This window comes from Erinaceus europaeus, chromosome 9, assembly GCF_950295315.1.
Source record: "Erinaceus europaeus chromosome 9, mEriEur2.1, whole genome shotgun sequence".
NCBI classification, from domain to species: Eukaryota; Metazoa; Chordata; class Mammalia; order Eulipotyphla; family Erinaceidae; genus Erinaceus; species Erinaceus europaeus.
The window spans coordinates 126,283,725-126,310,019 of NC_080170.1; the positions used below are offsets into that span (position 1 = coordinate 126,283,725).

The 26,295-nt window shown below is 49.5% G+C and overlaps 1 protein-coding gene across 12 annotated transcripts in view; it reads right to left on the minus strand.

The window, feature by feature from the left end:
• DIP2A (disco interacting protein 2 homolog A) overlaps positions 1-26,295 on the minus strand; it is a 129,416-nt gene that overhangs the window by 36,588 nt on the left and 66,533 nt on the right. For all 12 annotated transcript variants that reach the window (XR_009551720.1, XR_009551721.1, XM_060198837.1 and 9 more), the window contains 6 exons: positions 23,421-23,618; positions 22,366-22,457; positions 16,483-16,593; positions 13,141-13,264; positions 12,837-12,946; positions 12,478-12,580 (listed from right to left, as the gene is read on the minus strand). Coding sequence is in view for 10 of the 12 variants with exons in the window: in XM_060198837.1 (XP_060054820.1) it covers positions 12,478-12,580; positions 12,837-12,946; positions 13,141-13,264; positions 16,483-16,593; positions 22,366-22,457; positions 23,421-23,618 (738 nt within the window). In the remaining 2 variants the exon portion in view is untranslated. The remainder of the gene's footprint in view (positions 1-12,477; positions 12,581-12,836; positions 12,947-13,140; positions 13,265-16,482; positions 16,594-22,365; positions 22,458-23,420; positions 23,619-26,295) is intronic.

Consider the following 26,295-nt stretch of genomic DNA (forward strand, 5'->3'; position numbering starts at 1 on the left):
TACTGACGCTGAGGAATTATTCTGATGCAGTCTCCACCCCCAGGTTTTACTACGCCCCGTGAAATCCTAGCAGTGCCCCTTCAACCGATCCTGGCCCCACATGTCACCCCTGGTTGTCGGCCAATAAAAGGTCACTCACCCCCCCCTCGCTCTCTCTCAGCACTCTCCTCCTTCTCTCGCCCCGTGGTGAGGTAGTGGGGACGGCCATTGTTGGCTGACTCCACGTGGCCTGAGCCACCCCCACCCCCATCCTATAATAAAGATTTGTGTACCCACTTGCTCCGGACCTCCTCTCTCTTCTCCGTGGTGCAGCCTGACACCTGACCACAACAACAACATCTGGCACCCATCGTGTTCCGCACCCACGCCCCGCTGGCTGGCCCGGCCTGAGGTCCCCAAAAGCCGCCCAGACACAGGTAAGTGGCATCCGCCCGCCTCTGTGGCCCCGCGTTTCCCTCCACCATGGGAATTTTTTCGTTTTATGAGGAGGTGTCCCAGTCATTATCTCCTTCTCTCCTGAGACAGGTTCTCGTGCTCAGAGACACTTTATTTTCACTACCCTGTGGGTTTTTATAATTATAATCGCCACTAACAAGATATGTACAAGGTGGTCTGCCATGAGGATAAGTGACCTTGAGGCTGAGATACGAGAGTTAAAGCACATGTGCTTAAGCCTTAGATGCCCTCAGCCATCAGCAGCTACACCCAAAACTTCAGTTCCCACAGACACGTGTTCGGAAGCTCCTCCTCTGACCCCGCCCCCTGCCGCCCGGTTTCAGCTTCCCCTGATGCTTCCGGTTCTCTAGCCCCTCGTCCTACTGCCCCGGTTTTGGCTTCCCCTGAGGCTTCCGCTTCTCTGACCCAGCCCCCTGCTGATACGTCATCATTAAGAGACCTTGTGGCTGAGATACGAGAGTTAAGGGATATTTTTTCAGCATTTAAGGACCTTAAACTATGTGCAGTCCACCCAGAGAGCTCCGTCCCCATAGATATGCGTTTAGTTTCCCCTGCGGCCACTACAGCAGTTTCCACAGCACCTTCCACTTCTGTAGCTCCCTCTCCTGCGCCATCGAACCAAATCCACACCTTCCCGGTAAACGTGGCCCCCTCTAAACAAAACCCTCAGCCGTGGCAGCCATACACCTCTAAAGAGCTCGGAGAACTCAGACAAGCGGTCAGAGATGACGGAATTCATACGCCATGGACTAAGTCCGTTTTAAGGAGTTTTTACCAGCACCTTAACACCCCCCAGGACTGGAAAGACCTGGCTCGTGCTGCACTCCCAGACCCCCTCTACCTACAGTGGACAGCATGTTTCCGTGATGAATGCTCTAGACAATCGCAGGAAAATAGTAACAAACAGGTAGAATGGAATTTTGATGCTTTGTTTGGAGCAGGAGCGTTTGAATCTGGAGCTCAGCAGGCAGAAGCCAGGTTTCCAACCGGTTATTTTGAACAGGTACGCATCTGCACAACACAAGCATGGGAAAGGGTGACCACACCCGATGTAGATTCGTCAGTTCCCATTAACTCTCTTCACCAAGGCACTGATGAATCCACTCACTACTCCTGCGCTCTATTGTCTGGAATGGCATGATACCACAATTCCATCAGGCATGCCTTAATCTTAAACACCTACATCCAGATAATTGGATTTTAGAGACACAGGAACTTACATCAGGCAATTATGGGGCATCCGCTACGACACAGGTTTATGCAGTTACCCCACGTAATCAAAACAGGGCCTGCTTTCAGTGCAGTTGCCGAGGACATTGGTTTGTCCTGATAAGCTGCAACCACGCCTCCAGTTAGAGCAACCCCACTTTCAGTTAGGGAGCCAGAAGCCACATACGGTGTGTCCCAGATGCCGTAAAGGGTTTCACAGGGATTGTTGGTCCAAATTTCATAAAGATGGCATGCCCCTGAATGGTACAAATTCGGGGCCTGAGATTTTGTGGACCACTCCTGTTTTAGAATGCGGTCACCCTTCTATGACAGTAAAGATTGGCAATATTCCTTTTAAATTTTTGATTGACACGGGGGCAGAAAAGATGATTTTAAGGCAAGAAGAGGTTCCCCAAGATTGGGAACTTATCCCTGAACCCAGTATACATGGAGTAGGAGGGGTGACCCCATCATTTCACACACGAGACTCGCTCGTGTGGGAAGACCCAGAAGGTTCTACCAGACACTTCCGCCCTTTGGTAGCTGATATTAGCACCAACCTACTGGGCAGGGATATTCTGGAATGTCTTGATGTCAGGATATCCACAGATGCCTCTACAGAGCGTAACACCTGCTCCCGCGAGACCAGATCTAATCAGCACCCCCAATGCTAAATGCCACTGTTCGTAGCCAAACACCCTGCTTAAGCTGGCTTTCTAATGAGCCTGTCTGGGTGGAACAGTGGCCTCTGCCTAGGGATAAACTAGAAATTTTAAAAGAGCTCGTCCGAGAGCAGTTGTCCTTGGGACACATTCGTCATTCTCGAAGCCCATGGAATACTCCTGTCTTTGGGATTAAAAAGCGCTCGGGAAAATGGCGCCTCCTCCAAGATCTCCATGCAGTAAATAAAACCATGCAGGTCTGGGGCTCCCCCCAAAGGGGTTTGCCTCTTGCTTCTGCAATTCCCACAGGAATTCCAATCATAGATATTGATATACAAGATTGTTTTTTCTCTATTCCCTTGCATCCACAAGATTGTAAATGTTTTGCCTTGTCTGTTCCTTCTATTAATAATGCCAGCCCTGCTGATAGATTTGAATGGGTGGTGCTACCCCAGGGTATGGCCAATAGTCCTACTATTTGTCAGGAGGCTGTTAAATCTGCCCTTGTCCCATATATTCCTAAGGGCCTTAAAGTTTTTCATTATACAGATGACATATTAATATGGGGAAAATCAGATACAGATCTCTATGCCCTACGTGATTTTCTTATTCCTGCATTAAAGAAAAGCGGCCTTAATGTAGCCCCTGAGAAGATACAGCTAATTCCTCCAATATCTTTCCTAGGTTCAGAGATTTCTCTAACGCAAATTCATCCCTTAAAACCTAATGTTACCTTTCCTTCTAACCTTACTCTTGCTTCTTTACAAAGTTTTTCTAGGAAATTTAAATTGGCTTAGGCAGTATCTCTATCTGCCTACAAACTGCCTCCAACCACTGTTTGACCTGTTAAAAGGAAACAAACAGCCCTCCTCAAAACGTAAGTTAACTCCCGAGGCCACCTCGGCACTGGAAAAGGTTAACCAGGCCCTCCAGGACATGCACCTTGTTCGATTCTCCCCCTCCTCTCCGGTAAACCTTCTAATCTTCAACGCCACCCCCACAGTAGTAGGGGCACTGTGGCAAGACCATGGGGTTCTCGAATGGCTTCACACGCCAGTAGGAGGAGCTCCAAGACTCCTCACTGAGATAGACGCGTTAGCATACATGGTTCGCCAAGGGAGAAATAGGTCTGTGCAGGTCTTAGGGAAAGAACCGGATTTAATTATTCTGCCCTTTTCTCTCACAGATACAGAGTGGCTCATACGCATCATTCCTGCTTTGCCATAAGCTTCGTGGGGTTTCCAGGACAAATAGATAACCATTTTCCTTCTAATAAATTGATAGCTTCTTTACCTCTTCTGCCTCTACTAGCACCTAAACTTTTCTCTCGAGATTCCATCCCCTCTGCTCCTACAATCTTTACTGATGGCGGAAAAAAGTGAGCTGCTGCCCTTATATATTACCCAGACAATCTCCTAAACCTCTCTTTACTGAGCTTCCTGAGAATTAGCCTCAGTACAAAGAACTTTATGCTATTTTACTTGCATTAAAAGCTGTACCGGAATCCTTCAACCTTTTTTCTGACAGTGTGTATACTGTTAACTTACTTTCATGGCTTGCTCGTTCTTATGTGAAAACTGATGACAACCCACTTTCCTCTCTCTTGATTCAAATCGCCTCTATGCGCTCTTCTCGAACCCAACCACTGTATATTCAGCACCTTCGTTCCCACAGCCCTCTTCCTGGTTCCCTGTCCGAAGGGAATGCTGCAGTTGACCGCCTTGCCTCCACAGGAACTTTCCCAGTCTCTGTCTCTGATCCTGCTGACATTCATTCCCTAACCCATGTTAATCTTAAAGGCCTTCGAGCTCGATTTCCTGATGTTCCTGTACCACAGTTAAAACATATCCTCGCTACATGCTCTTCTTGTGCAAGTCTCATAAAGACACCTGCTATCCAGACCCTTGGGGTTAACCCCTGAGGTTTAAAAGCTAATGCTATTTGGCAAATTGATGTCACCCACATACCAAACTTTGGCAAACAAAAATATGTGTTTGTCTCAATTGATACCTTTTCTAAATTTATGTGGGCAAAAGCTCAGACAGGAGAAAGCTCTAAAAAGCTTATAAGCCATATGCTCTCCTGTTTTGCTGTCATGGGCTTACCTCTTCAACTGAAAACTGACCGTGGACCGGCATTTACCAGCAAACAATTTAAACATTTTTTGTTCCCTCTGGAACATTACTCATACCATAGGTATTCCCTATAATCCACAGGGACAAGGCATTGTCGAGAGGGCCCATCAAACCCTTAAGGCTCAATTAAATAAAGATAATGGAGGAATGTATCCCCCCAATATCCAGCTAGCAAAAGCCTTAACTATGTTAAATCTCTTTAATATTTACAATAACTCGGACTTACCCCCTATTATTCTTCACTGGCAAACACCATCTACCCTCCCATCCATTAAGGTCAAATGGAGAAACCCACTTGACAAAATTTGGAAAGGGCCTGACCCACTATTGACCATGGGAAGGGGTTTCGCATGCGTTTTCCCTCAAAATTTCTCTAAACCTGTCTGGGTTCCTGCCTGCCATGTCTGACAATACCCACAGGATGGTGCTGTTATCCCTGAAGAACAAGAAATACTACAAGAGGACCAGATGCAGGATACATCCCAGGACCCGTAATACGACATGGCAGAACCTACAAAATCTGGCTCACAGAGACCTCTCTCCTACCCCTTCCCTGAATGTCTTATGTTATAACTGGCCAGTTGTGTTTTGTGAGTGAGTGTGTTGAATGACAAAAATTTTTTTGCATAACCCATCTGCTCGGAGTACTCTAAAAGGTAATTGGCTTTATATAAAAATGCTGGACGCAGCCAAAGTTTCTGGAGACATCCAGAAACATTCCAAAATTTTTTATTTTCTCCCTCTTTTGATTTTTATATATAGTTTTGGTATACATGTAAGTATTTAGTCTTAAACTGTGTGACTAATGACAGATATAAATTTGTTTTTAAAATGATATGTTTTTATAACAATTGCTTTTTCCTCCAGTGTGTTATATAACTAAATGTTTATGGGTATGTCTCAAGTTTGGTAACACTAACTTAGTGGTCAAAAGTGTAACCCTACGGCTACATTATTACCAGACAAGATAAAATTTAATTTGCTAAGGTAACTATTTAAGGTAAAAGTCTAAATGTTTAACGTGACTATACATTCCCAAAACTAAAATATATAAATTTTATATACAGAAAACCTTTGGAGGGCCCCCAAAAGTGCCCTGTAAACTATCTTGTGGAAATTAATCCACAACAGATCTGGCATCAATCTGGCACTGTAAACGTTAAAATCATTGTCACAAATATGCGTTAACTCTCTAAGCAATCTGAGTCTGTTTAAAATACATATTTTAAATAAATTTGGTCTCAAGATCCTGCTGTAGAGACTGCTACAGGAGGTCACATTAGACGACCTTTAAATAAAATCATAAAGATATTTAAACCAATTATAATCATCGAGGCATCAAGTATAATAAACCTCTAACTTGTTACAAGATCAAATTAACCACGAGAAGCAGATTGTTAGTGTTTCTTTCACAGGAATCCCGGAAAAACCATCTGAACCCCTGCACACCCAGACGTCACCCACTAGATGGCACGACTACAGTGGCACACCCCCCGAAACCCTAGATGTCACTCAACGCGATCTGAAGAACCTGACACACAGACTCCAAGGACACAACTTTCTTAATGCCTGCTCGCCGTTCCTGCTTCTGACCTGCCTGTCACGTGTTGGCGGTTCCAGCTGGCTATCTACAGAAAGCAGAATTCCAGCGGCTGACCTCCCTCAATTCCAGTGGCTGACCTCCCTCATGCAGCGTTGCATCCCCTGCCAATTCTTCCCCTAGCCATCTACTTTGGACTGAGACTTGTATCGGACTTGCTGGCAAACCCTATATACATTTTACACAATTTTAAAGCAGCTTATTTCCCTTCACGCTGCTAGTTTTTTATAGACTGATCCTGAGTGATTCATAGACTTTTACAGACTGTTGCCTTGAGGACTATACAATGCCAAATAGCCCCTCTGTTTGGTGGGTCATGCCTCCCGCCTCCCCCTCATTATGTACCCTTGCCCTTCCCCCACCCCAAGCAGGGAATGTTCCTTTACACACCAATCCTTCCCTTCACACCACACTGGCTTTTACTACTCCCCTACTTGTCCCTTCCTGTTTTGTTATATCATTTAGGCTTATGCCCAAAAGGTTTCTGCTCCATGATAGTCTTTTACAGACTTTGTACATCTTATGCAATTACTAGATAGAAAGATAGAAGAGATGTAGAGATATTGTGAAGAGATGGTTGAGCAGGCTGCACTTAAACCTATGAGATGAGTCTCTCCAGGTAAGTCTCCCTCTCTAAAGAGAGGTTGAGCACAGGGGGACACATAAATCTCACAAGGTTGGCAGCCATTTCAGCCTTCCCTCCTCCACAGAAAGTCCTACATCTTCCCACCTGAGCACAGCATTCCTTAAAAACATTTAAGCCTGCTCCATTCCATTTTTCTTTACTGTGTCCATTTAGATATAAAGGGAAAGGAGGAGATGACGCTGAGGAGTTATTCTGATGCAGTTCCGCCCCCAGGTTTTACTACGCCTCGCGAAATCCTAGCAGTGCCCCCTTCAACCAATCCTGGCCCCACACGTCACCCCTGGTTGTGGCCAATAAAAAGCCCCCTAACCCCCCCTCGCTCTCTCTCAGCATTCTCCTCCTTCTCTCGCCCCATGGTGAGGTAGTGGGGACGGCCATTGTTGGCTGACTCCACGTGGCTGAGCCACCCCCCCATCCTATAATAAAGATTTGTGTACCCACTTGCTCCGGACCTCCTCTCTCTTCTCCGTGGTGCAGCCTGACACCTGACCACAACAACAACACTTACTCCATCCCCCCTTCTACCCCACACCCCTCCTCTGTATCCTTACTCCATCCCCCCTTCCTCACACCACACCCCTCCTCTCTGTATCCTTACCCCATCCCCTTCCTCACACCACACCCCTCCTCTCTGTATCCTTACTCCATCCCCTTCCTCACACCACACCCCTCCTCTCTGTATCCTTACTCCATCCCTTCCTCACACCACACCCCTCCTCTCTGTATCCTTACTCCATCCCCTTCCTCACACCACACCCCTCCTCTGTATCCTTACTCCATCCCCCCTTCCTCACACCACACCCCTCCTCTCTGTATCCTTACTCCATCCCCTTCCTCACACCACACCCCTCCTCTCTGTATCCTTACTCCATCCCTTCCTCACACCACACCCCTCCTCTCTGTATCCTTACTCCATCCCCTTCCTCACACCACACCCCTCCTCTCTGTATCCTTACCCCATCCCCTTCCTCACACCACACCCCTCCTCTCTGTATCCTTACCCCATCCCCTTCCTCACACCACACCCCTCCTCTCTGTATCCTTACTCCATCCCCCCTTCCTCACACCACACCCCTCCTCTCCGTATCCTTACTCCATCCCCCCTTCCTCACACCACACCCCTCCTCTCTGTATCCTTACCCCATCCCCTTCCTCACACCACACCCCTCCTCTCTGTATCCTTACTCCATCCCCCCTTCCTCACACCACACCCCTCCTCTCTGTATCCTTACTCCATCCCCTTCCTCACACCACACCCCTCCTCTCTGTATCCTTACTCCATCCCCCCTTCCTCACACCACACCCCTCCTCTCTGTATCCTTACTCCATCCCCTTCCTCACACCACACACCTCCTCTCTGTATCCTTACTCCATCCCCCCTTCCTCACACCACACCCCTCCTCTCTGTATCCTTACCCCATCCCCTTCCTCACACCACACCCCTCCTCTCTGTATCCTTACTCCATCCCCCCTTCCTCACACCACACCCCTCCTCTCTGTATCCTTACTCCATCCCCTTCCTCACACCACACCCCTCCTCTCTGTATCCTTACTCCATCCCCTTCCTCACACCACACCCCTCCTCTCTGTATCCTTACTCCATCCCCCTTCCTCACACCACACACCTCCTCTCTGTATCCTTACTCCATCCCCCCTTCCTCACACCACACCCCTCCTCTCTGTATCCTTACTCCATCCCCCCTTCCTCACACCACACCCTTCCTCTCTGTATCCTTACCCCATCCCCTTCCTCACACCACACCCCTCCTCTCTGTATCCTTACTCCATCCCTTGCTCACACCACACCCCTCCTCTCTGTATCCTTACTCCATCCCTTCCTCACACCACACCCCTCCTCTCTGTATCCTTACTCCATCCCTTCCTCACACCACACCCCTCCTCTCTGTATCCTTACTCCATCTCCCCTTCCTCACACCACACCCCTCCTCTCTGTATCCTTACTCCATCCCCCCTTCCTCACACCACACCCCTCCTCTCTGTATCCTTACTCCATCCCCCCTTCCTCACAACAAACCCCTCCTCTCTGTATCCTTACTCCATCCCCTTCCTCACACCACACCCCTCCTCTCTGTATCCTTACCCCATCCCCTTCCTCACACCACACCCCTCCTCTCTGTATCCTTACCCCATCCCCCCTTCCTCACACCACACCCCTCCTCTCTGTATCCTTACCCCATCCCCCCTTCCTCACACCACACCCCTCCTCTCTGTATCCTTACTCCATCTCCCCTTCCTCACACCACACCCCTCCTCTCTGTATCCTTACTCCATCCCCCCTTCCTCACACCACACCCCTCCTCTCTGTATCCTTACTCCATCCCTTCCTCACACCACACACCTCCTCTCTGTATCCTTACTCCATCCCCTTCCTCACACCACACCCCTCCTCTCTGTATCCTTACTCCATCCCCTTCCTCACACCACACCCCTCCTCTCTGTATCCTTACCCCATCCCCCCTTCCTCACACCACACCCCTCCTCTCTGTATCCTTACTCCATCCCTTCCTCACACCACACCCCTCCTCTCTGTATCCTTACCCCATCCCCTTCCTCACACCACACCCCTCCTCTCTGTATCCTTACCCCATCCCCTTCCTCACACCACACCCCTCCTCTCTGTATCCTTACCCCATACCCTTCCTCACACCACACCCCTCCTCTCTGTATCCTTACTCCATCCCCCTTCCTCACACCACACCCCTCCTCTCTGTATCCTTACTCCATCCCTTCCTCACACCACACACCTCCTCTCTGTACCCTTACCCCATCCCTTCCTCACTCCACACCCCTCCTCTCTGTATCCTTACTCCATCCCTTCCTCACACCACACCCCTCCTCTCTGTATCCTTACCCCATCCCCTTCCTCACACCACACCCCTCCTGTCTGTATCCTTACTTCATCCCCTTCCTCACACCACACCCCTCCTCTCTGTATCCTTACTCCATCCCCTTCCTCACACCACACCCCTCCTCTCTGTATCCTTACTCCATCCCCCCTCCCTCACACCACACCCCTCCTCTCTGTATCCTTACTCCATCCCCCCTCCCTCACACCACACCCCTCCTCTCTGTATCCTTACTTCATCCCCCCTTCCTCACACCACACCCCTCCTCTCTGTATCCTTACTCCATCCCCCCTCCCTCACACACCCCTCCTCTCTGTATCCTTACTCCATCCCCCCTTCCTCACACCACACCCCTCCTCTCTGTATCTTTACCCCATACCCTTCCTCACACCACACCCCTCCTCTCTGTATCCTTACTCCATCCCGTTCCTCACACCACACCCCTACTCTCTGTATCCTTACTCCATCCACTTCCTCACACCACACCCCTCCTCTCTGTATCCTTACCCCATCCCCTTCCTCACACCACACCCCTCCTCTCTGTATCCTTACTCCATCCCTTCCTCACACCACACCCCTCCTCTCTGTATCCTTACCCCATCCCCTTCCTCACACCACACCCCTCCTCTCTGTATCCTTACCCCATCCCTTCCTCACACCACACACCTCCTCTCTGTATCCTTACTCCATCCCCTTCCTCACACCACACCCCTCCTCTCTGTATCCTTACTCCATCCCCTTCCTCACACCACACCCCTCCTCTCTATCCTTACTCCATCCCCCCTTCCTCACACCACACACCTCCTCTCTGTATCCTTACTCCATCCCCTTCCTCACACCACACCCCTCCTCTCTGTATCCTTACTCCATCCCTTCCTCACACCACACCCCTCCTCTCTGTATCCTTACTCCATCCCTTCCTCACACCACACCCCTCCTCTCTGTATCCTTACTCCATCTCTTCCTCACACCACACCCCTCCTCTCTGTATCCTTACCCCATCCCCTTCCTCACACCACACCCCTCCTCTCTGTATCCTTACTCCATCGCCTTCCTCACACCACACCCCTCCTCTCTGTATCCTTACTCCATCGCCTTCCTCACACCACACCCCTCCTCTCTGTATCCTTACTCCATCCCCCCTTCCTCACACCACACCCCTCCTCTCTGTATCCTTACTCCATCGCCTTCCTCACACCACACCCCTCCTCTCTGTATCCTTACTCCATCCCTTCCTCACACCACACCCCTCCTCTCTGTATCCTTACTCCATCCCCTTCCTCACACCACACACCTCCTCTCTGTATCCTTACTCCATCTCTTCCTCACACCACACCCCTCCTCTCTGTATCCTTACTCCATCCCCCCTTCCTCACACCACACCCCTCCTCTCTGTATCCTTACTCCATCCCCCCTTCCTCACACCACACCCCTCCTCTCTGTATCCTTACTCCATCCCCCCTTCCTCACACCACACCCCTCCTCTCTGTATCCTTACTCCATCCCCTTCCTCACACCACACACCTCCTCTCTGTATCCTTACTCCATCCCTTCCTCACACCACACCCCTCTTCTCTGATCCTTACTCCATCCCCTTCCTCACACCACACCCCTCCTCTCTGTATCCTTACTCCATCCCCTTCCTCACACCACACCCCTCCTCTCTGTATCCTTACTCCATCCCCCCTTCCTCACACCACACCCCTCCTCTCTGTATCCTTACTCCATCTCCCCTTCCTCACACCACACCCCTCCTCTCTGTATCCTTACCCCATCCCCTTCCTCACACCACACCCCTCCTCTCTGTATCCTTACTCCATCCCCTTCCTCACACCACACCCCTCCTCTCTGTATCCTTACTCCATCTCCCCTTCCCCTTCTTCATGATGAGGCTTCTCTCTGCACCTGCAAAGCTCTTGTGTCATCACCCCATGAGGACCCACAGATGGTCAGAAGGGGCCAGACTGGGGACTCATGTGGACACTGGGCACCTAGCCACTGAGGTCTGAGTCACAGGAGACACATGGCAACTGGACCTGGCAGGACTGATTCTTAGAGACGACTTAAACCCTTGAAATACCTGTAATCCTTTCCCAAACGAAGTCCACTGAAACCTTTGGCTGCATCTACAAGCCCCTCTTAGATACTTAGCTTTGCTGATTAACGAGGGAGAGAACCACAGCGTCAGTCCTGCACATGGGATGTCAGGGACCCGACTCAGGGCCTCATGCCTGAAAGTCCAACACGGTATCTGCTGTGCCACTCCCCAGCCCCCAGCCCTCGAGCTCAGCTGATGATCTCTTCCCGCCCAGTCTCAGTAACCCAGTGTGAGGGACAGGTGGGCACTGCTCATGGAGTTTCTGAGCTAACAGTGTGTGCCAGGCCGCTAACAGCTTCACCAGGACAGCACCCAGAAGCAGAATGCACACGGCCCCTGCAGGCACACTGCCTTGATTTTTAAGATTTCCTTTTCATTTATTTTTTATTATTGAATAGCAACAGAAAGAAACTGAGAGGGAGAGAGGAGAGATAAAGAGGACGAGAGACACCTGTAGACCTGCTTCCCAACTTGTGAAGCTTCCCCCCTGCAGGTGGGGACTGTGGGTCTGAACCTAAGTCCTTGTTTTCAGTCAAGACCAGCCACAGGAAAATGTCCCCCAACAATTTCCATTTTCAAAACTCACAGCATGAAGCCCAGCAGTGGCACTGGTTGAAACAGCCTGCTAGCAGACGGGCACGTGAGTGGGTGTGTGTGCGCGTGCGTGCGTGCTTGCGTGTGCGTGTGTATGAACCTCGTGTGTGAGTCTGTGAAAAGGGCCGGGGGAAGTGGCACTGGGCTGCACTAGTCCAGAGGCCTCCATGCCAGGAAGCTGGCAGAGGAGAGGCCAGCGCGGGTCCTTACCTTCCGAGTAGCCACAGGCCTGAGTCAGAGCGCTGCACTGTGCCAGCAGAGACGCGTGGGACACGGTGACCCCCACCGTGCTGCCTTCCTTGCTGGTTTTATACTGAAGGGCGTCAAGAACAGAAGCAGTCCATGATGCTCGGGGCTCCGCAGAGTTCACAACAGGCTCAGGCACCTCCCTCAGGAACCACCCACTGGGCTGCGTCCCTCATCTGACTGAAGGGGACCCCGTCCATAAGCCCCTCAACTGTCCACACCCCAGGGAGTCACTAAGCACAGACTTGGGGAGAGCCACACCACAGGAGCCATGAAGAGGTCTCGGCGGCAGCTCATCATGCTTTCATCTGGGAGGTCAGTACCTCAATGTAGGCCGTCCCCGACCCAATGTCCTTGGTCAAGGGGTGCCAGTCCTTGGGGGGCTTGGCCAGGTGCTTCCCGTCAATCACCAGCCACACGAGGGGGGGCCAGCCTGTGAGGGCAGACAGGACAGGCTGGTGAGTGTCCCCTGCCCCCCTCCAAGACACAGCCACCACCCACCGAGCCCAGAGAGGAGCCCTGGTCCCAGCGTAGGTAAGTGACATGTGTCTGAGGCCACCGCACTGGACAGCAGCCCAGACAGGCGGCAGGACTGGCAAACACCAGCCCCTCGGCCTGTGCGCCCACCTTTGAAAGTCGCCACCTCTCCAGTCTGGGCCTTGGGCAGGCCCTTCTGACAGGCATCCGTGGTCAGTGCCAGGGTGACGCCACAGCTGCCCAGCAGAAACCCCACCTGCTGGCTGCCGGCATCCTGAGGAGGCAGAGAGGCAACAACGATCCTGTCAACTCTCAAGAAGCTTCAAGACAAGCTCAGCCTCACTCCACAAGAATACACTACATTTTCAAGGAAACAACTATTTTCAAATTCTAAGTATTTTCAATGAAATATGAAATTCTGGGTAATGGACTACAAATGACATTTAGTAGAATTTTAATTAAAATAGCTTTGTGATTTCTACTTGAATCATGTCTGAAATTTACAGATGAATGTGGAAAGGCCTGAAATAAATGAACTTCTTTGTTTTTTTTTCATGGAAACAGACATTTTCTACAATTATTTTTATTGCGACCAGGGTTACCACTAGGGATCAGTGACAGCCTCCCCCCCCCCCCCCAGTTTGGACAGAGACAGGGAGAAGTTAAGAGGAAAGAGCTCAAGAGGGACAGAGAGATACCTATAGCACTTTTAAAAATAAATCAACAATTTTAAAAATAGTCAAAAATTTGTTTGCCTTTATATATTAACTCTTCTTTCAGCCACCAGGTTCCAGATGCCATCATGATGCCAACCAGACTTCCCTGGGCAGACGACCCCACCCATGTGTCCTGGAGCCCCGCTTCCCCAGAGCCCTGCCCCACTAGGGAAAGAGAGAGGCAGGCTGGGAGTATGGATCCACCTGTCAACACCCATGTCCATCGGGGAAGCAATGACAGAAGCCAGACCTTCCACCTTCTGCATCCCACAATGCCCCTGGGTCCATACTCCCAGAGGGATAAAGAATAGGAAAGCTGTCAGGGGAGGGGATGGGACACAGAGTTCTGGTGGTGGGAACTGTGTGGAGTTGTACCCCTCTTATCCTATTTGTCAGTGTTGCCTTTCTATAAATAAAAAATAAATAAATAAATAAATAAATAAATCTAAGGGGCGGAGGGTAGATCGCATAATGGTTATGCAAACAGACTCTCGTGCCTGAGGCTCCGAAGTCCCAGGTTCAGTCCCCTGCACCACCATAAGCCAGAGCTGAACAGTGTGCTGCTAATAATAATAACAATAGTAATAAAAAATAAAATAAATCTAAGGAGCAGGGCAGTGATGCAACCACTCAAACACATACACTACCGTGCACAAAGATCTGGGTTTGAGCCCCCACTCCCCACCTGCAGGGGTACGCTTTATGAGTAGTGACGCAGGTGTGTTGCAGGTGTCTTTCTGTCTCCCTTTCCCACTCCCCTGCCATCTCAATTTCTCTTGTCCAATTCAAAAAGGAAGGAAGGAAGGAAGGAAGGAGGGAAGGAAAAGGGAGGGAGGGAGAAAAAAATGGCCACTGGGAACTGTGGATTTATGGTGCTGGCACTGAGCCCCAGCAATATCCCTGATGGAAATAAAAAAATTCTAGTCCACATCTATCACCATACAGTTACAAATGTATTTTCTTATGATGAGAACTTTTTAAAAAAACTCTCACCAGAATTATTGCAGGGGCTGGGTGCCTTCACAATCAATCAATTCCATTGCTCCTGGCAGGGAGAGAGAGTGTGTGTGTGTGTGTGTAACACAGTGCAGGGCCTCATACATGGGTTAGTGTGTACTCTCCTGGGTCAGCTCTCACTCAGCCCTGAAATATACTGGCTTTCTCAGAAAACTTTGCTTTTGGGATTCCTGAGTATTTGTGGCTGACAATATTTTGTCGATTTTATTTACTTACTTTTTAAACCTTCTTTTATTATTTGTTTGTTTGTTTATTATTGGATAGAGACAGAAATTGAGAGGGGAGAGGGAGATAGAGAAGGAAAGAGAAGAGGGCCAGGCAATTGTGCACCTGGTTAAGCGCACACATTATAGTGCACAATGATCCAGGTTCAAGTCCCCAGTCCCCACGTGCAGGGGGAAAGCTTCACGAGTGATGAAGCAGGGCTGCAGGTGTCTCTCTGTCTCTTTCCTCTCTATCTCCTCCTCCCCTCCCTTTTCAATTTTTCTCTGTTGTGTCAAATAATAAAAAATATTTAAAAAAGAGAAAGCCTCAGAGCTAAACACTGATGTTTTGTCAACTTTTTATCAAGACTATGTCATTTTAAATAGTATTCATTTATTTATCTGTTTATTTATTTATTTATTTCCAGAGTACTGCTGAGTTCTGACTTTTAGTGGTGCTGGGGATTGAATCTGAGACTTTGGAGTCTCAGGCATGGAAGTATTTTTTGCAGAACATTAAGTTACTTCCCCTGCCCTAATTTCTTTTGGGGAAGGGAGACAATAAACTTATGTGATACACTAACATTTGTCAGTAACAGTTCTGAATAGATAAGATGCACATTCTCTTGCACTTCTGTTCAGTTGCACACTAGCAATTTATTATTGACAGAAGACTAATGTAGGAGGCTTCAGGATATCTAGGTAGCTGTTACATTTTAGGGATAAATAACAGTAATTTAATAGTTGAAGCAAATGACATTCGAGGAGTAACCAGCATGTATTTCAGACAAGCAGCATTCTCTGTCATTTCCCTGCCTTGGGTGAGTGCCTGTGTGAGTGTTGGGCTGGGAGATGGTACACCCAGTAGGCCGTGCACTTCCCTGTGCCAGGCCTGAGCTAGAGCCCCACCTGCAGTGTATACACGCTCCAGCCAGCCCATGAGGACTTGGGCTCAGGTTCCCAGTCTCCACAAGTGGTGAAGCAGTTCTGCAGGTGTCTGTCTCTCTTCTTCTCAGTCCCCCTCTTCCCTCTCATTTTCTCTCTGGTTCTACCCAAATAGATAAGTAAGTAGAATATATACTTTTTTCAATTTAAAATGATTATTATCTTTACTTATTTATTGGACAAAGACAGCCAGAAATTGAGAAGGGGAGAATGAGAGGGAAAGAGAGATACACCTGCAGCCCTGCTTCAGCACTCGTGAAGCTCCCCTGCAGGTGGGGGTGGAGAATATATACTTTTAAAAGTCCAGTTTTTGTTCACCAGAGGAAGAGATACTGGCTGTCTCCATGTAGGACAGACTGGCAAGGTCACAGCTGTATCTGCAGCTGTCTGAGAGCCCCTGCCCACACCCCAAGAGGCACAGAAAGGGGAACCGCAGATGAACTATATCTGTTCTCTCAAGCCCTGGCCCCTGACACCCCCTGACAGTATGCTTTCCAGAATGAAGGGAAACAGGCCACTGAACCAAAGCATCAACCTCAGATGAAGTCCCATCGGGCCCAGGATGTGGCCATCTCCCGGGGACCCAGTTCGCAGTCTGGACTGTCTGCTACCTTTCTTGTTAACGGCACTTCTATCGGCACTGGAACCAGCTCTGCCAGGAGACATCCGTAAAAGGCAACCATGAACATCACAGGGTCGCTGTTGGGAAACACCAGCGCCACCTAGAACAGCACAGAAAGAACATGAGACCGGAGGGAAGAGGATTCCCACTGGAGGAGTCAGACCTTGAAATCTTAGAACATGTAGCTGGGGGGCTAGTTCTTGGCCCTCAAGCTCTTCAACCACATAGCTCTCACACACTGCATGTGGGGGCTGAGGCTTCACTCCGTAACCAACAAGGTCTAAAGACCGCGTGGTGGGAGGGGGTGGTGGTGTCGGACACTCTAGATGCAGAGCCACCCACTCTGACTGTCAGTGGCAGCCCAGGGAGGAGGGAAGAGACAAGCTGTCTCACTACCCACTAGCCCCAGTGAAGAACGTGAAACAAGTAAGAGGAATCCCTGGACCTAAGTCCACCCCCTCCCGCCACCCCCCCCAAAACACCTTCACTCAATCTAGATTTATTTATGTCAGCAGGGAAAGGTATGGGTACAGGGGAGCTCAAGTGGACCCCTGAGATGCCCAGCTCCCACAGGGATCCACTCCCCACCCCTACCTAGGCACCTAGCTGCCACTACTGAACTCTGCTTTCTGCTTATTCATCTTACACTCTTACTGTGTTACAAACATGGGGATGGAGCTGGAGGTGATGATGCTTTGTGAAATAAGAGATGAGAGACAACTACCAGGTGGTTTTACTCACACATAGAATATACAGATCTGATACACATGAACTTGGGAAAAAAGAAAACAGAAAGAAGAAAACTTTCTAAGACTTCTAAGTTTAAGTTTCTAAAACTTGTGAGAACTCCAGTGATTACTTTTGGGAAGGGTGGGAACACAGGACTTTGGTGGTGGGTGTGGTGCAGAGCTGTATGCTGTCAGTTTACAATCTTGTCGCCTACTATTGATCACAAAAAATTTTAGACTACAATACTAATGAAAATAGCTTCCCCTACTCCCCAAGGTAAGACTTTAAAATACTTTAGATCTTACTTTTACTATTTACTTTTTTTCCCCTCTAAATACTATGTATATACTGATCTATTGTTTTAAAAAATATTTCACTATCAATCTTATTTCCTGTTGCTACAGATGAGTATTCTCCATTATTCTAATTCCCATGACTTATGATATGGCTTAAATTAAAAGCTACTTACAGGATAAGGCTTCTTTTTTTATTATTTTTTTTTTATTTAAGAAAGTATTAATTAACAAAACCACAGTGTAGGAGGGATAAGGCTTCTTAAACCTCAGTGACAAGTGTGTTTGAAACTCTGAATAAAAAGGTCAGGGTAGGGGCAGGGAAGATAGCATAACGGTTATGCAAACAGACTCTCATGCCTGAGGCTCCTAAGTCCCAGGTCCAATCCCCCACACCACATGCCAGAGCTGAGCAGTGCTCTGTGTTTCTCTCTGTGTGTGTCTCTCTCTTTCTGAATCTCTCTCAAAAACAAAGTAAAATAAAAAAGGTCAGGGTAGTATCTGGCCAGACTGTTTACTTAGGACCTCTGAGAACAAAAAACAACAAAGGACTAATATACCTTCTCTTCAGAGACAGAATTTAGTATCTATTGGTACTTTTTCCATGCTTGAGGTCTGGGAATCAGTTTCCTCAAGTTTGCTTTTCACGGCAAAGCTCCCCTCAGAGGAGGTGTGGACGGCTGCCCAAGAGCTGTGCTGCTGGGAAATTGTGCCAATGCAGTCACATCTGCCATGTTGTCCCCTCAGGCTACTGCTAGTTCCCTGGAGAGTTGGGACATTCTCGGAGTGCCTGTTCAGCCATATTGTGCCCTCAGGACATTGTCTATATCCCGCGATATCTGGAGTGCTCTGGTTACTCCCCCCCCTCCCATTCTCAGGAGAGTTATCATCCTATCCGGGAGTGCTCTGGTTACTCCTCCCCCTTCCCATTCTCGAGAAAGCTGCTCCTATAAAAACCCTGCGTTTTCGCACCTCGCTCTCTTGCCGGCGCTCCACTCTGGTGTCCAGACGCAGGAAAGGTTACTGCGTGAGGCGGCCATTTTCTCTACCTCCACGCGGCCCAACCTGCTTCTCTAACACCCAACTCTGAGGTGCCCGCGCGAATAAAGATTTGTGTTTCCTCTTCGCTCCGGACCCTCTCTCTCTCTTCTCTGCGGCCCGCGCACTGCAACATCTGGCTCTACAACACTGTGCACAGAGACAGGCAAGGCGGCCAGCAAGCTTCTGCAGGTGTGCTCTCCATAGTGGGGCTTGTTCCCATCTTCTGGGGGAGGAGGAGTTTCCAGCCCCGACAATCAGCTGCCCACTGTGGCCTGACCACCTGCATTCCCCTGCCAGTCAATAAAGAAGCTGGAAGTTGGTCCTGTTGAGTTTTTTCCCCAAAAAATAAACGAGTGATTGGCTCACTTTTAAAGCACAGCACGTGAGGGTCTCTCACAGAGCTCTTCGGAGCAGAGGCCAGACAGCAGTCTTTGCTGCTCCCGCACTCGGCCAGGTGCACATCTCTTCCTGAGGTAACCGCTCCCTCCCGCACTCGGCCAGGTGCACATCTCTCCCTGAGGTAACTGCTCCCTCCCACACTCAGCCAGGTGCACATCTCTTCCTGAGGTAACCGCTCCCGTGCACATCTCTTCCTGAGGTAACTGCTCCCTCCCGCACTCGGCCAGGTGCACATCTCTCCCTGAGGTAACCGCTCCCTCCCGCACTCGGCCAAGTGCACATCTCTTCCTGAGGTAACCGCTCCCTCCCACACTCGGCCAGGTGCACATCTCTTCCTGAGGTAACCGCCCCCTCCCACACTTGGCCAGGTGCACATCTCTCCCTGAGGTAACTGCCCCCTCCCACACTCGGCCAGGTGCACATCTCTCCCTGAGGTAACCGCCCCCTCCCACACTTGGCCAGGTGCACATCTCTCCCTGAGGTAACCGCTCCCTCCCGCACTCACTCGGCCAGGTGCACATCTCTCCCTGAGGTAACCGCTCCCTCCCGCACTCACTCGGCCAGGTGCACATCTCTCCCTGAGGTAACCGCTCCCTCCCGCACTCGGCCAGGTGCACATCTCTCCCTGAGGTAACCGCCCCCTCCCGCACTCGGCCAGGTGCACATCTCTCCCTGAGGTAACCGCCCCCTCCCACACTCGGCCAGGTGCACATCTCTCCCTGAGGTAACCGCTCCCTCCCACACTCCTGAGGTAACCGCTCCCTCCCGCACTCGGCCAGGTGTACATCTCTCCCTGAGGTAACTGCCCCCTCCCACACTCGGCCAGGTGCACATCTCTCCCTGAGTTAACCGCTCCCTCCCGCACTCGGCCAGGTGCACATCTCTCCCTGAGGTAACCGCCCCCTCCCGCACTCGGCCAGGTGCACATCTCTCCCTGAGGTAACCGCCCCCTCCCGCACTCGGCCAGGTGCACATCTCTCCCTGAGGTAACCGCCCCCTCCCGCACTCGGCCAGGTGCACATCTCTCCCTGAGGTAACCGCTCCCTCCCGCACTCGGCCAGGTGCACATCTCTCCCTGAGGTAACCGCCCCCTCCCACACTCGGCCAGGTGCACATCTCTCCCTGAGGTAACCGCTCCCTCCCACACTCGGCCAGGTGCACATCTCTCCCTGAGGTAACCGCTCCCTCCCGCACTCACTCGGCCAGGTGCACATCTCTCCCTGAGGTAACTGCCCCCTCCCACACTCGGCCAGGTGCACATCTCTCCCTGAGGTAACTGCTCCCACCATTCCACTTGCTCGGCTTTGTGTGCACTGACCACTGTGTTCTAAAGCTCCACTGGACCTGGCCAACACTCAGTACATTTTCCAAGGAGCCATCAAGTGAGCTGACCCCAGGGCTTGGTTTCCTGCTGGCTTGGTCTCCTCCACCTAGGCCTGTGCTCCCACAGCCTCCGGTGCTCTCCTCACAGCTGGAGGTCCTCTGTGCAGACCCTACTCACTCACGTGGCAGAAGGCTACCTTGCAGTGACTACCTGAGAAAGTGAGCAGGGAAGTCCATCTTTGAGTCCTGCGTGTCAGGGAACAGCCGCCCCATGCTCTAACTTGCAGACAGGTTAAAAAACACTTTTCAGGGGCCGGGTGGTGGCACACCTGGTTGAATGCACATGTTGCCATGCTCAAGGACCCAAGTTCGAGCACTCAGTTTCCACCTGCAGGAGGGAAAACTCTGCAAGTGGTGAAGCAGGGTTACAGGTGTCCCTCTGTCTCTCTCCCTCTGTCTCCCCCTTCATCTCAACTTCTGGCTGTCTCTATCCAAAAAATAAAGATAATAAAAAAATTTTTAAAGCACTTTTCTTGCAGACTGGTAGGTGGGGCAGGAGATGGGGCGCCAGACTCTCCAGGAGGTCCAGAGTCAAGGAGTTGCATGTGCCAGTGATACTCTGGTTCTCTCTCACCACCCGCCTCTCGTTAATAAATAGTTTTTTTTTTTCCTTCCTAATTTGTTTTTTTTGGCCTCCAGGATTATTGCTGGGCTCAGTGACTGCACCATGAATCCACTGCTCCTGGAGGCCATTTTTTTTTCTCCTTTTGTTGCCCTTGTTGTTGTAATAAATAGTTCTTTTTTTTAAAATATTTATTTTATTTATTTATTCCCTTTTTGTTGCCCTTGTTGTTTTATTATTGTAGTTATTATTGTTGTTGTTGTTGTTGGATAGGACAGAGAGAAATGGAGAGAGGAGAGGAAGACAGAGAGGAGGAAAGACAGACACCTGCAGACCTGCTTCACCACCTGTGAAGCGACTCCCCTGCAGGTGGGGAGCCGGGGTTCGAACAATAAATAGTTCTTGAAGCACCTTCCCTCTAACCCTCTAACTGCCACTCCGGCTCTTCCAACATTATCCCTGTGGGTTCCAATGCTGCCTTGAGGCCATCCCTCCAGGCGCGTGCCCCTTCTCCAGGGAGCTGAAGCTGGCCTGAGCAGTCCAAGGCTGTACCCCGCCGTCCATCCCCTTGTGCGCCACGTGCAGAGCATCATCTGCCGCGCCTTCTCTGTGCTGGTCACTCGCTTTCTCTCTGAAACTCCAAGTCAACAGTGAGCTTCCCAAGCAGACCCTGAAGCCCTGTGTGTGTCCATCTCCCATCTCCCCACTGAGTGTCTCTCAGAGAAGCCTCTTCGGCCCTGAGCACACACTTTAAGTGCCCAGCTGTGGCCAGCTCCTCTTGGAGCCTGCTGTTCCCTTCTCTCCATCTGTTCCTTTCCCCAGACTCCCCTTTGTTTCTCTCCCACCTCCCAGTGTCTTGGGCTGCAGTTCCCATGGAGAGCGCGACCTGTGAGTGAGCCGACCACAGCACCCTGCCCTCTGGCGAGTGCACTGCTCTTCCCTAGACTTCTGTTCTGCACCTGGGCCTGCCGTGACGCCTGGGGCCAGTGACCCTGCAGCTCTGCCCTCCAGCAGAATTAACTCCCCACAGCAGTGGGAATGTCCACTCCAGTGTATCTCCATGTGTACAACCATGGAACTAAAATTCCCAGTGAATTGTAGGTAATTTAAAAACAGCCCAGCTGGCAGTATGGGATAAGGGCCTGGTCACAGAGGCAGGGGAGGAGTGGAAAGTAAATGCCAGAACTTCAGAATAAGGTCAACCTCTCCTCCAAGAAAGTTAAGCTTGGGGAATATCACAGTTTGACCTTTATACTTTTACTTAGAAATCAAGATGCAAGCCAACTAGGAAAGAAGCTGAAGATCCTGTGATTAAACAATGAGAACAGACTCCACATCAGAGTCTGTCTATATATAGTGTCCGTCCATAGCTGGCTCCACAGCCCTGGACTAGTGGGCCAGTCTGCAGCTGACAATATGGGTTCCAACAAGGGACTTGCAAAGTGTTTTCACTGTATTTACTTACTCTGTCTCCAGGTTTGAGTAGCGGTTCATTCTTACTAGTCAGTTTAGTAAGGAGAGTATAAGCTAGCTTTAAACTCCGATTCCAAAGTTTGCCTAAAATAAAATAAAATAAAATAAAATAAAAATACTGAGCAATGTCAACTTTAGGAACCATCAGTATCTTCATATAGCAGCCACATGCCTGCCTCGCCCGTTACCCCAGTGCCAGGGATTAAAAACAACGTACAGATTGTTTTCTTAATAGGAAAAAACCCACAATATTATCACAGAAAATCTGCATCTAAAACCAGCTGAGTCAGCTTTTCCCTATGGAGGTGTACGCGCACGCACACACACGCGCACGCACACACACGCGCACGCGCACACACACACACACACACCTCCACATATGCACAAATGTGCCATGTCAGCCTGTTTGTCACACGGACGCATTTACAGGCCGTAAATGTCTCTGAGCTACGTCACTGTCCCAGGGTGGATCTCTGCTCAGCCTCTGCAGTAATTCATGAGGCAGGTGACAGCTGAGGCTCCACTTCCACTCGGAGACTACAGTCAGGGAGAAACTGGTGACCTGCCCAGGGCCGTGCCGCAGTCCTGGTCTCAGTTCAGTCCTCCCCCAGGGCCTCTGCTCCATCTCCACATGCAGCCACCAGCCCTGGTGAATGATCAAGCAAGGAGGGCTTCTCTGAAGAGGTGGGTGGTGAAAGCAGGGAGAGTAAAATGGCAGCAGAGAAGTCGGAAGACAGAAAGCCTGTACCCACCCCAGGGTCTGACGAGGCAGAGCCCAGCCCAGCCCAGCACAGAGGCCCACCACCCTGCTGCAGCCCAGACAGACCCACCCACAGTCCTGGCCAGCACTTGGGTGGCATGCAGGAGGGCAGCCTGTGGGCACAGAGGGATCAGCTCCAAGACTCTGCCCCACCTACACGGGCAGATCTCGAATCAGACTCATCCGAGCTCCACGCTGCAATAGGTATTTCCAAGGAAGCCTTAGAATCTTGAGTTAAGGGGAATGTCCAGTACGATCAACACCCAAACTGCTCTGCAGAAACTTGCCATAGGTGAGGGTGTAGGTGGCCTTCCCTGCTGTGTCGAAGGCGGTCAGACAAGGGGCTTTGGGCTGCATTGTGCCCCACTGCTGCAAGGCGGCCAACAGTGAGGGTGGCCAGGAAGCCCCCAGTGTCGCAGGCTCTCCGGTCAACATCCCCGTCTGACTTCCCTCAGGCTGGGGCTGATTCGGATCAGGCTGCTGAACTATAAACAAAAGTAACATCTAACAGTCAACACTTGGTAGCAGCATGGCTACATTCTGTTTCTACAAATTCATATTTCATAGTTTCCTTTTATTAGTTTTTTTTAATATATATTTTTATTTATCTTCCCTTTTGTTGCCCTTGTTTTTATTGTTGTGTTACTATTATTGCTCTTGATGTCATCGTTGTTGGATAGGACAGAGAAATGGAGAGAAGAGGGGAAGACAGAGAGGGAGACAGAAAGACAGACACCAGCAGACCTGCTTCACCGCCTGTGAGGCAACTCCCCTGCAATGGGGAGCTGGGGGCTCAAACCGTGATCCTTATGCTGGTCCTTGCGCTTTACGCTACATGCACTTAACCCACTGCGCTACCGCCCGACCCCCTCAGTTTTCTTTTTTAAAATTGCAATAACGTAGGGCACCAAAATAAAAACCTGAGTTAAGGATGAGGGTGGATGTTTGGCTTCACTAGGGGCAGGGGAGGAGGATGGGATGGGACACAGTCTTTTGGTGGTGGGAATGCTGTTTATGTACATTCCTATTAACTTGTAGTCAGATAAATCACTATTTAATTAATATGAGAGTGGTAAAACTTGATTGAATGTCTCAAACTTTTTAATACACAGACCATAGGCTGAGTTTTTGAAATGTTGACTCTCTTAAAGCTTAGACCAGGGAGAACAGAAGCAACCGGTGGCATTACTCTGTAAGACACAGATGTATACAAATAATGTCAAAGGACATAAATTATGGTGATGTTGTGTATGATACAGCAAATCCTAACAAAGGGATTTTCAAAGTTAACCCAATTGCCAAATAATTTGATTACAGCAATAACTATCTATTGCCTTCTTAAACCCTAAGACAGAAGGAACCTCCCACTTCCTCTATAGAGCCTCTATTTCCCCCAGTCCTGGAACCTCTAAGGTGGGGCTCACTTTCCTACATACTTCTCTCAATTCATACCAAATTATATTGCATCTGCTGATCCCAACCTTATCAACACAAGGAGTACCACCTCAGCAAGTTCACTTCAGACTGTGTCCAGAGACGTCAGGTGTGGAATGTTAACCCTTCAGCCTCATTACTCAGGTGAGACCTTTCTTTCCTTTCATAGGATTCTCTAATTCCATTTCAGGTGGTTCACTTCCTAACAAAGTCCCAAATCCTAGATACAGACCAGGTCCCATGAGATAGGGCATATGTTCACATGTATTCATAAATTAGGGCAAAATATATACCTGAAAACAAAAGTACACAATAGTCTGCAGTGAGTCAGTATATGCAGCAAGCAAGTAGAAAGACCTAAAAAGACACCATAAAGTTTCTAATGAAATAGTTTCTACTTAAGACTTAGATACCCTCCTCATCTACTTCCTATTACACTTCCCAAAATAACTCACTCCAAAGCTAAACTTATCAAAGTAAGGACTGCAAACGCTGAATAAGGGCAGGAGGCTGGCATAGATTAACGATGACTCTTTTAGTCATTATCAGGCCACCTCATCAGCTGGGGCCCTAGTTGGGGATTCCTGAGATTCCCAAACAGACAAGATGGGCCTAGACCTCAAACAGATCCCTCTCTCCATTAGCACTAGTCATCTCCGTCAGGAACAACACAATAGACCCCTTTGTGGGCCAACAAATGGTAGAGAATGTTCCATCCTCCAAAGGGAGGCTGGACAACATACTCTGTTCCACCTGAGGAAGATGGGTCCTGAAATTGGGACAGCTTGGAATGTTCCTACTCATGACCACAGAATGTGAGCTCAGATCTACTGGGATGCAGAGGTCACATAGGCTCCTAAGTTGAATATGGGCCCCAGATCAGATCAAATTGATGGGGTTTACAGTCAACAATATTTATACCCCTTTCCCATATTAGGGAACAACTCTCTTCCCTGATCCAGCTTTCTGGTCCTTTTTCCAACCAAGACATCATCTCCCCAGACAATAACTTGGGTCTACATGCATATCAGATAAAAAAATTTAAAAAAAAACCAAAAAACTAGTATAGACATGGGCCCTTTGGAATATAACTAAAATATGCCTACTAGCTATCTATAAAACGGAGACCCCAACTCTTCACCTGCACTATTCCAGCCTTTAGGTTCATGATTAGTCAACAATTTGTTTGGCTTTATATGTTAACTCTTCTTTCAGCCACCAGGTTCCAGATGCTACCGTGATGCCAACCAGACTTCCCTGGGCAGACAACCCCACCAATGCATCCTGGAGCTCCACTTCCCCAGAGCCCCACCCAAACAGGGAAAGAGAAAGGCAGGCTGGGAGTATGGATCAACCTATCAATGCCCATGTTCAGCAGAGAAGCAATTGCAGAAGGCAAACTTTCCACCTTCTGCACCCTATAAAGGATTCTGGTCCAAGCTCCCAGAGGGATAAAGAATAGGGGAGGGGATGGGATGTGGATTTCTGGTGGTAGGAATTGTGTGGAGTTGTACCCCTCTTATCCCATGGTTTTGTCAGTGTTTCCTTTTTATAAATAAAAATTATAAATAAATAAGTAAAATTGCAATTACAAAGAGGCTATACCAATTTATTCACATGCCCTTGTCCCCCAGTTAGTTAACTGAAGGATGGGGGGGGGGGTCAAAGGGACAGAGACATGCTGGGAAGGGTCAAAGGCACAGATGTGTGTTATAGGGTCAAAGGCAC